We start from the raw sequence: 16,620 nt of genomic DNA on the forward strand, positions 1-16,620 counted from the left end.
CTATTTTGGAAGCCAAAAATATATATATATATCCACCAGGAATGTGAGTGTGCAAAGCTTGAACTTTGAATTTTGCAAACACAGGTAGGCCATTAGTGGAAAAAGTACTATATCTAGTAGCTGCAATTGAAACAAACAAAAGAAAAAAGAATTCAAAAATATTACACAGCCGAATCAGGAGAAAACTACTCCAAGACCTCTTAGGAAAAGAAAATGTATGGGACCTGTGATAGCAGTAATAGCAGTTGAAGGCAAGGCGGAAATTCAGAGATGACAGTTTTGGGTGAGAGTGTTAGGGGATGGAAAGCTGAAATGAGACCCTGGGCTCAAATCATTAGACGAAGAGGCAAGACGAAAAACATCCAAATCTACTCAACAGCTCAGACACAGTCAAGGGAACATTTCCCCAAACAGATGCTGACCTAGTAACAGCTGGAATCAGAATCAAAACCTCCAAAAATCTAAAGTTCAAAAGGTAACAATTTAACTTGCCATAGAGGAACTGAGAGTTAGGAAATTAAAAAAGATTAGAGTCGTTCTCTCCTGCGTTTCAATACCAGATGCTGTACTTTTTGTTCCTGTCTCATCTGCAAAACCAGAATGCCACAAGGAAATATAATTCTAGAGCGACTCTGCAGCACACACTTTTATAGCAGCTATATGAAATATGGTGACACAGATTCAAGCTGTCATAATATGCAAGAACACAACTGCCTGACTGCTTGACCGCAGTCGCATGGTCGACGCCTTCATTTATTTATTTAAACAGCTGGGTGTTCCTCACAGATTGATGGATTCTCATTCATATTTCAAACAATTATTTAAATAGAAAAACAGATAGTCGCACGCATACGTTGATAAAATGGAAAAAAATAGATACATTTTGTTTACCACAACAAACGTTTCACAGAAGAGCAGTTGCATTAGGTGAGATTACAGAGGTTTCTCAAGTCTTTAAAGGCAGTGTAGCATCTAACCGACTATTCTGGTTGCTGTGAGTCACTGCTCAACTGATTGACAGGTTGCTAAATTATAGAACAGCCCCGTGCATGGTTATGGGTCAGTGCAGCAAAAGTGTCGAAGCTCTCTGTAGCTGTGTCTCTACTGCTTTATATCTCTGGACAGTGATGTATTTTGCTTCTCCCCCCCCTTTACTAAGTACTTCAGAACAACAGAAGACGAAAGAGTGGGGAATGCAAAGGAAGGTGAAAGGAAGCAAGATGCAGAGAGGGAGAGACATGGAGAAAGAAATATAGATGACATAAATACTAGGGGAAATGTACATTCCAAACTTATTTATGCACTTTAGTGTACACCTGTAGTGTCTGACTCAGAAGTTAACTCCTCAAGCTCTTTTATACTCAGGCGAGTGAGCAGTTCATAGTCTTAGAAGGTGGATGGCTGCATGGTTAAGGTAGTGTTTAAAAGTGACAAACTAAAAGCTGAAGATGTATTTAATTAGGAAAACCGAGGTTTTTTTTAACTCTTACCATTGTATCGTTTGGCTTTTAATAGTTGCGCATACCGAAAGCAGGTACCTAACAAAGGGAGTCTGTGTAGATATATAAAAAAGAAATGTGTGTGGATGTGTACATGGGCAGTACATGTTACAAGTGGGAAGCTAACACTTTTCAAACTTTTACAGCAAAGTGTTTGTATGCGGATGTCAAAGCTGATTCACTGTGCAGTGTAGGAGTACTGATGACACTCTATAATCATTAAAGCATGAAGAGGCTCTGAGCTGATTGGGGGCATGCTAATCCTTTTTAATTGACTCTCCAGCTCTCCAGTGTTATTAAAACCACCAAGTAACAAAATCAGCTTTGTTTTATTAGCCTGGTCAGCTGAGCAATTAGAGGCCTTTCCGTTATTTGTGTTGGATTTTGTTGATGGATGCGTAGAGTGGGAAAATGGCGTATTTGCCTGGCTGCCTTTGTCTGGAAAAAATTCGATATTAAATACAATAACCGTTTTTAATTACATACAGATTTCATACATACACAGTTTAATAGAGGTAATGAATGTATTTGACTTCAATGCCAGAGATTTATCATCATTTCTCTCAGTTTGCAATGACTAATGTTGGCTTTCTAAAAGGCTTGACAATATTTTTTTCTACAAACAGCCACTAGAATGTTACCTTTTAATTGATAATACATGAACACATAATTGACTTAGCAAAGTCATGACTCATTCCATGCACGTTTGCCAAAGTTATATGAACAGATGGATATAATATTGTTCCTATGAAAACAAGTGAGTCTAGCCATTGAAAAGAACATTTTAGAAGAATAATAAGGTTTGTCAATACTCCGTCTTTGAAGGTACATTTTTCCAAAAGCTGCCATTCAAAATGAAGCAGTGATTTTAATCTAAAAACAAGGAGCAGATGTTGTTATGGGCTACAGTTTTTTTCTTTATGGGATCCTGAAGAAGCATAGAAGCACTCTTTCTCTAAGGGCAGTAATCTGGCACCTTCTTCTGACACCAGGAAACCATGGATTATGCCACAAGCATCTTGGCATAGTGTTTGATTAGTTAATGTGTGAGAAGTGTCATGTTAATAAAGTTGAGAAAAAATGTATTTATATTCGATTTAACACCATTAAACATACAAATAATATTAAAGGGTCACTGCAGTTTTAGACAATCAGGCAGCTTCAGATCATGAATCTTTGCAAATGATATTTTCTTATAATGATTACACAGTCATCATCTAATGATAATTGCTATTTCATGAGAAGATGAATTTATAATACATAAAAAAAAGGAAAACATATGAAGTGCACTGACAATGACCCCCTTTAGTAACTCACAAGACTACTTAACTGAATAGTTATGCAAGTAAAAAGCAATTAATTGGTAGCAATTATTTAAAGCCGTGGCTTATTAAGTGTTTTCCAGCTTAAGTCCCAACTGAGGAATTTACCATCCCAATTGCTCTTGTAGTTAAGTACATAAAATTATCTGACAACTTTTCCAAGCAGCAAGACTGAGAAGTATTTTTAGGTCCTAAATGATTTCATGTTCATTAAATATTTATGGCAATGACTAGAACCCTTTTGTAGATGTTATGGATTCATGTGAGCAACTTTACAAGTGTAAAAGTTTTCTGTGGTCTTGAAAACTTACAAGGTCTAACAACTTATAAAACTTGACAGAACAGAAGAGAGTTTTGTTACTTGACACCGTTGCACCCCGTGTCAAAACTGTGTGTTCATTCATCCATGACAACACTGTCAAGGATTGCCGAGGGCAGCATGGGTAGCTGTCTGACAATGCAGTACACTCTAGACTGTCATGCTACCATCAATCCACAGCTTTGTCTCGAACTATGTCAAGAAAGACAGGGTGCATGAGGAAGACTGAGAGACTGTGATAGTGACAGAGAGAGACAAAGTGAAAAGAGAGTACAAGAGAGTCAACAAAAGCTGTTGGAAGCATTAAAGAGACAAAAACAGAAATTCAGACAGAATAACAAAAGTGGCAGACACTGACAAAACAGCAAGGCATAATAGCAAAATAACAGAGATGAGAAACCAGAGATGGGAAAATCTTAGAGATTTTCTAAGAAATAGAGTAAATGAATCGAAAATAGTCAATTGTTGTTGTTTTTTAAATGAGTTTACTGTTAGCTAAAGCGTTTGGAGAGGTAAAGAAATAAGAGAGGTGGTTTTCCTATTCTGAGATATGTGGAGGGATCTACACAAAAGCCTTCATTATGTCCTCTCCTCAACCTTTGGTACCATACATACAAGTCCCAGATTCAAAAAGACTCAAACCTCAGACCACATGGAGCTATAACTACATTGCTGGCCCGCATACTTCCTGTACTCACTAAGGGGGGAGAAAAAGATGCAGGTTAAGTTGTCAAAAGCAAAATATAGAGTTGCTGTACCTAATGAGAAGCTTGACTATTTGAATGTTGATTGATAGTTTCCGTAAATGGCCCAGATGACGGACAAATATACTGTAAATGCTTATAGTTACAGTACAGTCACTCTGAGAGCTGAAAGAGCACAAGTCTAAACGTTGTGCGAAAAAAGCCAAGATAAACATTGTGGTTTCGTATTTTTATAAAACAGTTCCAGTCACAATCTGGCGACAGTCCGTGCGCGCCGAAATGAACTCAAATGCAGGAAAAGGAAGAAAAGCTGAAAGAATGTTTTAAAAAAAAACCAAAACAATTTGTTTGCAGTATATTTTGTGAAGAAAATGCTGTATATTAGCATCTCAAGGTCTAGTTAGAACCAGCGATTGGAACCAAATGGAAATGAACTGAGAAAACAAGCCAGAGATAAACTAATTTTAAAACTGCATAAAAGCAGAGAGTAGTCAACAGAATAGCACAGAGGGAGTCTGATAAGCGATGCTGAGGTTTAGCAATGGAAAAGTCACATTTTTCCTCAGTTCTGCACAGTCTGCTGCCTTTGGAGTGGGATCTGACTAACGCCTGCATTTACTGACACAGCTTATCACTGGATGAGCAGCCTCCCAAGGCTCCGAATCACAGCTTACACTGGATGTATATATTCTCTTTTCTGTGAGTGTGGATTTGTATTCAGTTGTGACATTTTTTAAAAAATAAAATACAAAATGATTATAAAAGACTTGTAGACCTATATAGACTTATTGTGCTATACATTCAGTTAAGGAGCATAACAGATAAAGCATATTATGTATGTCTATGTGTATCTTCTTCCATTTGTCCATTCACGTGTAAGAATCCATACATCATTAGATGATGATCATAATCCCTCTCGGCATTACCAACATCCAACTACATTACATGGACCGCCAAAACAAGACGAATGGTGCTCTTGCTCATTTTCCCCATTTAGATATTACTGCGCAATGATAGATCATCACAGCAGCATTTTAATAATCTTAACACCATTTCAATAATTCACCTAGGTCGTCAGAATAAAAAAAAAACGATTGCTGACTAATCTGAGGATTACGGTGATGATTTCTGACAGAGGTTGAGGATCAAGGTAAAATGTGATGGGAGATGAGCCATGGGACTTACTATTCTAGCTCAAAGAGGATTAAGGTAAGGATCTATTGGGGAGGCAGCATTACATAAATTGTTTTTGTGCACAACAAAACACGCACACAGAGGCACGCACACAGTCTGTCATGCACACGTGTTTCCCCAGAGAACAGCCACAATGAAAATGACTTTCATTGTTCTGGTATAGTGGTCAGGTCATTTTTTCTTCTTCTTTTTTTTTTAATGTAAGGAAATGTCATGTTCATCCAATGCTATTAATCAAAAAAATACACAAGTAAAAAGTGCCAGTCATGTCTGCTTTTATTTCTCTATTACATATTACAGCATGAATCGCTGTATAAATTCATTTTCATGGACAATCTGATGCAAGAAGCAGGGATATTTTACTGATAAATTCATTTTTAGACTTAGTCATAGCTTACAAAGAGTTGATCTTGCACCATTTAGGTAAAAAAAAGGCCCCAGAATGACATCAAGAAAGCAAAAGGAAAAGAGATCTTCCACCTCTGGACAGGATAAGAGCATGTCTTATTTCACACTGTCACCTTCTCTGTCCATTTAAAAGCACTCCACCAACACCACAGCTATAACCTCGGGAAAGATTCTGCTAGTAAACGTCATCATGTGACACGTTAACAAATGGCCACTGCGGGGCCCGAAATGGACTTGTGTCTGTGTACAGTACGAGTGTGAGAATGAGGTAGCCATAAGCATTTTGGCCACACCACGCCACTGATGCCTTCTGACAGAAAAGTCTGCTGTGATTTATGTCACAAAGTTACACACCGTGCACGCATACACACACACACACACACACACACACACACACACACACACACACACACACACACACACACACACACACACAGACGGGTTATTGCACAAATGCATGTCTAGAGTTATTCCACATTGGTTAACGCAGCAAGTCCTTCACAAACCCCCCCCCCCAAAGAAAACGACATTGACGGTCATTGCAAAAGAAGTTAGGAACCAGATGCCTGTGTGTTTGTGTGCGTCGTGTGTGTGTGTATGCATATATGTGTGTGAAAGCTTTGCCTCCTGGTTTCACACAAACACATCTGTATACCACGAATGTCCCAGCTACCTCTCGGGAAGGAGTAGGTTATGCCTGAAGGTAAAACGTCTCCTTTCTGTTGCTGGCTGTGATAAGCTAAAACAACAACCTGGGTGATGCCAGCTGTCTGTGTATTTTGCTCAAGGACACTTTAGTAGGGAGAACTTTGGCATGATATGGAGCTTGAATTCAAATGTCATGGAAGAGGGTAAATAATGCCCCACGATGCCATAGTGAACAGTAAATAAATAAACAAGGTAATGAAATATATGGTTGATGTAAATGCAGCACAATATTTTATTTAATAAAATCTCAGTGAAAATTTAAATTGACAACTTTATTCATAAATTATTTTCTGCAAGGTAAAAAGTTACACCCACAAATGCAGAGGTAGGTGGTAAGCTATTATCCCTGTGAATAGCTCTGACTTATTTAGGGTGCAGATTGAGTGGTTAAGAATGTGATGGGAATTTGACAATGCTCCAAAAGCATATACAGTTACTGTCTGACGTGTGTGTGTGTGTTTGTGTGCACATATGTATGTGTGTGTGTGTGTGTGTTAGGGATGGACACATGGAGGGCCTGTCACCACACACTGATGTGTTTATTTCACTGCAGCTGGGGTAATCACTCACACTGAGACAGACGCAGACAGGCAAACACACAAATATTCACACACACACACACTAATTCATATCCCCACCTGCTATGTGCAGTCAACTGGCTTTGCCTGGCCTTTGGGGTCACTCCAACCCTTTCATGTTTCAAGACAACGACCTCTGCGAAAAACCTTTGTATGAACCACTCAGTGCCTCAGGTTTTTATTTGAAATAGCTGCTTAATTTCACCAGCAAGAAACTTTGCTGATGACTCCACGCTCTAGTTTTAGATACAGAAAAATGTGAATTACACTGGAAGCGCTTTTCATTGAACCTTGTGCTGCACCTGTTACGATTTTCCTGAATTTACTGTCTGTGTCCGTAAAGCCTTTCCTGTTGAACTGCTGAACCCTCCTCGCTGATTCCAGTAGCTTTCCATCAGCTTTTAAAGGCTTTCTATCACAGTCTAAAGAGATTTAGATGTGTCTCAAGGAATTCACAATGCTTCAAATGGGAGCTTTAGAGTGAAAGAGAGGAGAAAAAAACATGTAGAGGAGACTAACTGTTGACAAGAGCAGTACTGTCAGAGAAATGTGAAAAGGTTGTAATAGCGCAGCGGTGTACAGACATTTTCTTTCCACTCTCGGATTAGGTTGACCCTGACCTCTCAAGGCTAGCCGTCAGGCAGCAGTTAAAATGATCACTGGCTAATCTCTTTCTTCGTATATGTCCCATAATACTTTGTGTGTGTGCATTCCAATGCTGTATCTGCACACATATTTGTCCTAATGTTTAGGTGACTCTCTATATAATCATGTACTGACTTGATTAATATTAATCTTAAATTTGAGTTTATTTTGAGCGGGGGAAGGTCAAGGAGTCGGGTCCTGCATGTTGACAGCCATGCAATACCAGCTGGGCGTTAAAATGTGGCTATCACGTAACCCCGTCGCACTGACAACTTTACAGCAGTTGTCAACTTATATTAAAACATTTTTAGAGAGGTCACAGGACATCAGTAACAAGAACTGTCACTTAAAGGGAAAAAATTGTGGATGTATGTATATAAGAATTTGACAGGCAAAAGAGGACATGGCGAATGTGAATGGCAAAGAGGATACGAACAAAGACGAATAGAAAGTCAGAACAGATAAAAAAGATAAAAAAAGAAAGTCAGGGCTACAACCTGAGGTCATCAGCAGGTTTTAAACCTAAATCCTTCTAATCAGCTTCAGCAGACAGGGGAGACAGACCAATCCATTTGCTCCAAGATCCCATTATGACAGCAGAAAAAAGAATGGGAAAAGGTAGCAAATTGAACACAGTGGAAAAATTGCTTCAAGAGTCCACGTGTGTGTATTGTGTGTGTGTGGCCATGAGATTTATGAGTGTATGCCTCTGTGCATGAATGTGTTGTGTTAGGTGTCAAAAGATAAAATGTGCTATGACATGCAGATAAGGTAGGGGTACTCGTGTGTCATTAGAGATGAGCTTGGTTACCAAGAAGAAAGTTGTCAATGTTAATGTGCTGGTGTTGCTGTCAGCTACAATGAGTGGAAAGGGCCTTCATGTTTAAATGTCCTTTGTGGTTCCTACTGTTAAAGTGACAACTCAACAAATTTATTTTCTTGATTTCCCTCAAAAGAAGAATTACTCATTTCTAGGAGCAGAAGAATACGATCACTCTGTTTTTTTTCTTTCTTCCATACCACTCATTTCTCTATCATTATCTCTCTTGACACCCGTCCTTCATCTCTGCCTTTCTGCCACACTCGCCCTCACTTTGTATGCTGGTCTGTCTAAGTGCCTCCCTCACTCCCTCTCCTTCAGTTTCTCTCTCAGGGGAGCTGTGTACTTAGCTGCAATTGAAAACGACTATCAAACCCCAAGGATTGAAACCTGATTCAGACACTCCTTATCCTGTACAACAGCCTTCTCCGAGTGCCGTGCTCCTCTTCCCCAGTGACCAACTAAATGAAATTATGTATTTATCCATTGAGGTGGGAACACAGCCAGATGAAACCAGGGAAGCAAAGAATGATGTGAATTGTAAATGGTGTTCTCCACTGTAGTTACAACGCTACGGTAGTGGAAGTGACATGTGTGGCTCTTCCAAAGTGGGTGTTTACTGTGTGACACGTTTGATGAGTGAATAAATTACACATGTGCTGACAATATCCTCGAGTCTCACAATATTATCTCACATAGTAAAGGCAAGTAAGAGTATGTGTGTGTGTTAGCAATACACGTATTCATAGAATAGCTGGTCTTGAGCACGGCAAGTGTTAAAGATCGTCTAATTTATTTGTTGTTTACTGAATCCGAATTTACTTTGGTCCAGGTTTCACTGCTATATACATTATACAGAACTAATACAGAAGTCATGAGTCATCCTCCATTGAAAGTTGGGAACTTCAGGAATATTTCTCTGGAATTCATGAAGGACATTCAAAAGCTTTTCGTTGGGTGTTGGCAGTGTTTTGTTTGCTGGCTGTCCTACACTGCTTCAGTAATGTCGAGGTCCAGGCTTTGAGTGACAAAACAGCTAACGTCCAAAGAAAAATCTTTAAAAGACCTTCAGAAAGCCAAGAAAACTACTGCTAAAAAAAACCCTGTATTGTATCTGTGCAAATAAAGGAATTCAGGCCATTTTTCAGTCTTTTTTTCCCCCGCAGAACTCAAGTACAGTAAAAGAACGTGCAATAAAAATGCTAATGTACAGGAATACAGACTAAACCTCTGTATTCACTGGAGTTTTTTCACATCCTGTACTCAAATTGGCTCTCTGGGGACACTTAACTCTCAGCTTAAACTTTAGGTTTTGGGATTATTGTTACCTTGGCGTACCGGAAACTTGTCAGTTAAACTAGGATTTAGGCCGTTCTCCTGATTTCCCCTGTGGCAGTTCGACATGATAACGCAAAAAAATATCTTATACAAACATGTCGGATGACAAACACCAAATCATTTAATACTAAACGCTGCTTATTCACCATGCCAGTTGCAATGGAAGACATTTACAAATGAAAGCTATCTTGACCCCTGCTGTGTTTTGGAGATATTGAATCTTATAAATTTAGGCTTCGTAATAGTAAAAAAATATCAATTTAACAAAATGTGCCAAAAAGGCACAAGAAATTTTTATTCAGCACAGCCTTCAACCACCGACTGCAGACTGTGAAGGAGCACGCGCACCCATCAAACCACTCAGTTCTGCTGTCTGTCGTTCAAAGTTCCAGGCAATTTCAAGAAGTGTCACGTAAGTAATAACTGACTTTTCAGTGGCACTTTAAAGTTATTTCCACTTGATGATTTCTATTTTTATACCTTTTTCATCTATTGTTGTCTTCATTCTGTCATCCCCTCTCTTCAGTCACTTCCTTGTTCTGCTCTAGCAGTCCTCCTAATCTCACATCTTACTTAACATTCACTTCAGGTGGAAGTTAGCGATTACGCTGCACATACCTCAGCAGCTGGGATGCCCTCTGGAGGGCGACACTGTAACAGAACTTCCTGCTCCAGAGATACTTCTTTTCCCAGGGGTTCTTGTTCAAATGACTTCTTCAGGTCTGGGGAGAGAAACAAGAAACTTAATGCCTAGGGGCAAATTATAATGTCAACCAGACATCATGCGAGGCCATCTGGCAAAAAAGCCTCCTCTGATTCAGCAGTTAGGGAGACCATTTTAGCGATAATGCTCTGTCAGTGTAAAGCAGGGACATTACTTAATTTTGACTTAATAATGACACAGTAATTATGAAGGTGGGGGTGTTTGAAGACAGCAAACATCAGCTGACTTCTCACACTCTTCAGTCCACAACAAGAAAAAAACACTTAGTTACCTTAGTTTGCACAAGGATGCACAAAGCTAACCACACACTTACACACGCAACAAGTACAGTCACTGGTCCGAATACTTTCAAACGCTTTAGCTTCACACATTAAACCCAGTCTGCAATGCACAATGTTTAACCTTGCTTTCCTCCCATACAGATTTCTGAAAGCTGAGGAATCTCCAACAGGCCAAAGACAATAAATGATTCAAGCTAATGGTTCACATGCCATTATAAATGACAGCATTACAAAGCAGCATGGAATGTGCTGCTGGTTCTTTCACTGAATGTTTCAGAAAGGACTGTGCCGTTTTCATTTTGAAGAAGGAAAAAAACCCAAAAAGCTCAGAGTAGATGACTTTAGGACAACGAACCAGGACAACAGAACTGTGGCAAAGGGGACGGTAGAGAAAATGCATCCTTTACATTAAACATTAAAAACACTAAAAGTTTATGTTTGATCTTTTTTATGGTCTCGTATTTCTTACAGTGAGTTACACAATTTTATGAACTTTCAGACAATCTCACTGCTCTGGGAAACCCAACACTAGTTTTTCTATATTGGTCTGTGCGTGTGTGTGTTTTTTTTTTAATTGAACATTGCCCTCTGATTCGTTTCATGTATTGGAAGTACAGTTTGCCTTTCTGCTCACCTCCCTAGTCTGCTGCCTTATGATATACTGCAATCGTGTATCCCTTTCCCGAAGTTGAGCTCAACACATGTAAAAATAATTAGCCTGCCACAGAAAACAGCTCATAAAGGCACGCTGTAACACGAGATAGATGGCAGCATTGCAGGACTTAGCAGGTCACTTTATTTATGGTGCTGATCAAATGCAGTGGATTTCTCCATACGAATGTATGGAGTTGGTGTGGGAGTATGAGGCAAGAGACCACTAATCTTTCCATCTAGTCTTTTGGATGTGCAGTAACTTCTAAAGTGTGTAATATGGCAACATCAATGTGCTTTTTTTCTCCTGCAAATTACTTTTTAAATAAAGTACTTACATTCACATCTCTTTAGTGCAAATAAAAGCAAGATTTGTAACTGGATGATAGTCTAAATAATTGAAATAATTTCAGCAAGTCAGAGTGATGGATTATTTTGTTGCATACCTTAAGAAAATGGAGTGAGAAATGTAATGTTGGTGTTTTAATAATATTTTAAATACTACTAACATGGCTTCATTTAGCTGTGGCAAGCTGGTAAAAACCTTTTCTTTAACTTTCAAAAGTTTGAGAGTCACTTTGTTGGTTGGGGGAAAAAGACTTGCAGTTAATATGTCCTCTGCCCTTAGTTTTTTAAAACCATACAGAGAACTTTCATAGGACGGAGCAGTGTGTGTGTGTGTGTGTGTGCGTGCGTGTGTGTCCATGTTGTATGTACGTCTATGTGTGTTAACCTTGAATACTTTTGCTTTCCTGGTTCCCAGGTGTACTCTTAATCACCTTATCCGTCAGCAGTGGTACACCATTTGTGGACACACACAGCCACACACTAGACAGGACATTTTTTTAATGCTGAACCAATCGACTCTGAGTCACTCTCTGGGTATTTCATCAGAGCATTCACCTTACAGTGGCTAAAAAGACATGGAAGGTGGAGGAGTGAAAGAGAAGGCAAAATGGGAGGGGGAGAAAGAGAAGGTGGAAGTTGGGATGGCAGGTGGGAGCTGAAAGATGAGAGCCAAAAAAGTTGGCAGCAATAGCAAGACTTTCCCTTTTTTTAAACACCAAAACCATCTGCTTGGTCTGAAGTCTTTTTCATGTCCACGTTGCCTTAATTAACTCATCCAATAAAAATGAAACCACCCTGTATAGTCTTCATTTGTGTCCTTTATTTCTCACAAAATCAGTAATCCACCAAACCTCCTTATCATCAGTCCAACGTTGACTATGTCTCTGTTCTCATGACTCAAACATGTCTTTAAAAGAAAATGAATGGGAGCAAGCCTTTTTAACTCTTAGGTGAGCCTTAAAAATCTCAACTCTTTTAACCCTAAGAACAAAAAATGCCAACTTTTCAAAGACTTCTTTAAACATATTATATAGTCATATTTTTTTCACTTTAAATGACTCAGTCTTTTAAAACTGCTTCAGCCTGAAATATACATTGATACATCTATCAGCACCAGCACATAGCTGGTGGCATGGTGCGCAAGTCCTGGGATCAAACCTCTGGCTGCTGGGACATAACAGTGCATTCCAGTCTTTGTGGGAGACCAAAATATGGGGATGACAAAAAAAATGGAGAAGGAGAAGTCCGCTCTGTCACTACTTCAACCATCTCCTCTCCACTCTCAGCATCAGATGAGTCAGAGTTGGACTCCGGCTGGTCTGATTCTACCTCTGAGACCTCCTCGCCATCTTTACATAGTGTAAAGATGGCGTCTCATGTCCAGAGCCTCCAGTGTTTTTACCAAATCCCAAAAAAACTCATACTTCTAACCTTGGCTGCATAAATCACCTGAGCAATAATACCATCAACAATCATGTCAAGATGTGGGATCAAAAATTGCATGACTTGTAATGATTTTCAATGGGGCATTTTTTGGCCTCAGGATAAAATGTGGCTGTTTTTGTACAGCCATTTTAAGCTAATTTAAGGAACAGACAAAACAGTTGTGAATTTTTTTTTTTTATTAATGTCCTCTGGCAAATATAAGCTATATTCATTCCGCGGCCAAAGCATGAAAATAAAAAATACAAAAAACCGAAATGGCACAAAATGTCCCCTCTAAGAGTTAAAGTACTTGTTTATCATTTTTGATCTCTTGAATTCAGAATCATTAATCCTTCTCGTCTGTATTCATATAAAGCCAAGTGTTTGAGCATGAGACCAGGGTGCTGATCAAACTGTGTTTAGCCCATTAGTTACGTGAGGAATGAAAGGACAAGTTTCATATGCTGTTCTCACACTTTCTCTCTCACAAACACATACACCTTTTTTTGATATGAAAAAATAAATAGAAATACAGTATATAATGCAGAAAAAGACTTTGTACAATTCTAACGAACTTGAACGTCCACATTTGGTATGACCACTTTTATTCTTCAACTGAGCCTGAGGAAAGCTTTCGTGTAATTTATTTAAGTACAGTCTTCAGGAATAGTTCTCCAGGCTTCTTGAATGACATTAAAAGCTCTTTTTTAGATGTTGGATGCCTTTTGTTCAATTCTCTGTCAAGATGATCACACACTGCTTCAATAATGTTGAGGTCTGGGCTCTGGGGAAGCCAATTCATGACTGACTCTATTCCACTGTGTGCTTTTCTATCCAGGTATGCTTTCACTGCAGTGGCACTGTGTTTTGAGATCATTGTCATGCTGAAAAATGGAGCTGTTGCCAATCAGACACTTTCCAGATGGTACTGCATGGTGGATCAAAATCTAACCAAACTTTGTGTTTAAAGTTCCACCAATTTGGACAAGACCCCCAGTACGACTGATTTTCAGTGCAGTTCTTCAGCCTTTTTTCTTTGTTTCTCTTCTTGAACCCCACCCTTCCAATTCTGATGAGCCTTCAGCAAATACTAGATCAACACAACGGAAGGGTCAGATACATCGCCCAGGTCCTGTGGCAGGTCAGTCATTCAAGTCCAAATATATGAACAAGGCATTAGCGGTGAACATGCTATTACTCCGATGTACACTAATATAGGTAGTAACCTATAACTATGTGATTTTATCCCAACCACACAGTGAGGTTTACTTTCATGTGATATGAATCAAATCAGATTTCATGCTTAGAGTCATATCAGTGAAGAGAGTTATGTGAGGACACAGAGTATTGTTGGGGCTGAATGATAACTTCACAATACAGTCAAGTCCCTGTGGGGGATGACAGCCTGAACAGAGCATGATGGTTCATTATGGGAGTAATCACCCAAAGCTTTAGCCCTAAATCCACCACATGGCTACCCACACAACACAGACACACACGTAGAGGAACAAATAGTGAAAGACAAAGAAAGACAGAGGCACAGAGATACTATGGCAAATAATAGACACTGGAGACAAGGACAAACAAGCTGGCACAGCACACATGCAGACAGGACAACAGCACACATGGTATGATGTTCACAGTGGTGCAAATAAATAGACTTTCATACGTGCCTTCAAATGTGCAAATAAATAAATTAATAAATAAAACTACTGTAGACATAAGAAGAAAAAAGGGGAAGTGATTGAGGCATGAGACACTTCCTTTATGCCAGGCAATTCCAGGAACAATTTCCTAGTCTTAATTAGTAAGGGAGATGGTGAAATGAGGAGTTGGCTGTGAGTTGATTTCCATAAAGATTGAGAATGAAATTAAAGCAGATTAAAGCAAACTGCTTGGGGGGATGAATAGACACACACACACACATTTACACACATTGATAACTTATGGCTGACAAATTGTCACCAGTTTGGTAGCAAGAGCACATGTTTATTTGAAAGGTGGGATTTTTCTTTGTTTGTGTGTTTTTTTTAATTTAATTATTTTTTTTGCTTTTGGTTTAAGTGTCTGTGACATTGTGTCTGTGACACTGGGGGCCACAGATGTGTGTTGCTGTGCACACATGTGCCCAAGGAAAATTACTGCATGCACAAAACAGGAGGTATAGCCGAATCATTTCACTGAACCCAGTTCACTCATTCATAAATATAACAAAACCATGGCTACATTCTTGAGAGACCTTTTTAGATTTACAGCAGAGTTGAGAAGCAGAGACCTTATGCACTGTTCTTCATTGGGAACGCTCTCATATGTACAGTAAAAGAGTGTCAGCATTTATTCAAAAATGACCTCTTCATGCATAAACTCCTCGTTGCCTTTCTCCTCATCTCCCTCTCCTCGAGTCCATCATCGCCCCCTCTTTTCCTCTCCCTCTGAAACTTCTTCTTCCATTGCTCAAGTAAGACTGTTATTATGTTTGTGGTTAGTTTGTTGCCTCAGGCACCTCTACATAAGCACATTCAGAGCAATTATCTAGAATGGGTGTCTTTGCCTGTATACTACCAATGCCAAATCATATTGGTTTCCCCTCATGCAGCTGCTCAAGCAATAAAGAGCAATGTGAGATTCTTGGGAAAAAAGGAGGAAAGGAGTCTCCTTCGCTTTCACAGAGGATAATTTGTGCATCCACGTCCTTCACAATTGATTGTAATTAAAAAAAGAAGAAAGAAGACCTGCGGCTTAGAAGAAAAGCAAATTGATGCAGGTGATACAAGAAGAAGATATCATTTAATAAACATCAGAAAAATGGGATATAAATGGATCTGAAATTAAAACGTTAAATGATAACCATCCACTTAAGCCATGGCTATGGTGGAAAGAAATTACATTACAAAGATGTTTTTTTTGTGGATTTGTACTTTTAAAGTCTTATCTACATTTCAGTTGCAGATAACTGCAATGCAAATTATTTCAAGTTTATGATATCCACATCGTGCTTTTTACACATCTTTTGTGATGCAGGCAGCCCAATTTTCATTCTGCCTAGTTAAAATATAATTATAGATATACTCAGTTCAATTATTTTGCATTTGTAATGACTGTAATGTGGGAAGCAGGAGGGACCAGTGGCTTATGGCAAAGTAATTCATCCCTCCATCAGTCAGTTTCCTTAGCTGCTCATCCAGCTTAGAGTCAAGAGGGCAAAGTGATCCATCCACATATCCACCCACTTAACTGCCTATCCACGTAATCCATTTTATCAATTTATTCGAATATCTTTGTTACCCTCTAAATATTAATATTAGGGTTAAATGCTACATTCTGTGTAAATCGACTCTGAAATAATGGTTTTGCTGAAAACAGTATTTGACAAACACAAGTCCAAAACACTGTAAATTTCCAATCTAACCTCAGAAGTACTGTAGTTCATGTATCGTGTGTAGACAAGAGCAGAGACTTCCAAAAAATACTTAACAGTTGATAACAAAAGCCATCTATCACTGTCTAACATGGGCTAACTTCAAACAGATCAGTGAACCACAGGACACAAAGAAGAGTGCCAAAGAGGAAGAACAAGCCACAGCCTGCAGAGCTTTGAAAGCTATAGCAAGCAATCATTGTAACTCACTATACAGTTACCATGTCATTAGATTATT

General features: G+C 39.0%; 1 protein-coding gene across 2 annotated transcripts in view; it reads right to left on the minus strand.

Moving 5' to 3' along the window:
- Positions 1 to 16,620, minus strand: part of LOC309719040 (netrin receptor UNC5C-like) — a 187,146-nt gene that overhangs the window by 51,301 nt on the left and 119,225 nt on the right. For both annotated transcript variants that reach the window (XM_082554813.1, XM_082554814.1), the window contains exon 4: positions 10,154 to 10,257. In XM_082554813.1, coding sequence (XP_082410939.1) covers positions 10,154 to 10,257 — 104 coding nt within the window. The remainder of the gene's footprint in view (positions 1 to 10,153; positions 10,258 to 16,620) is intronic.

The sequence above is a fragment of the Aulonocara stuartgranti genome (genome assembly GCF_965226115.1).
Source record: "Aulonocara stuartgranti genome assembly, chromosome: 12".
NCBI lineage: Eukaryota > Metazoa > Chordata > Actinopteri > Cichliformes > Cichlidae > Aulonocara > Aulonocara stuartgranti.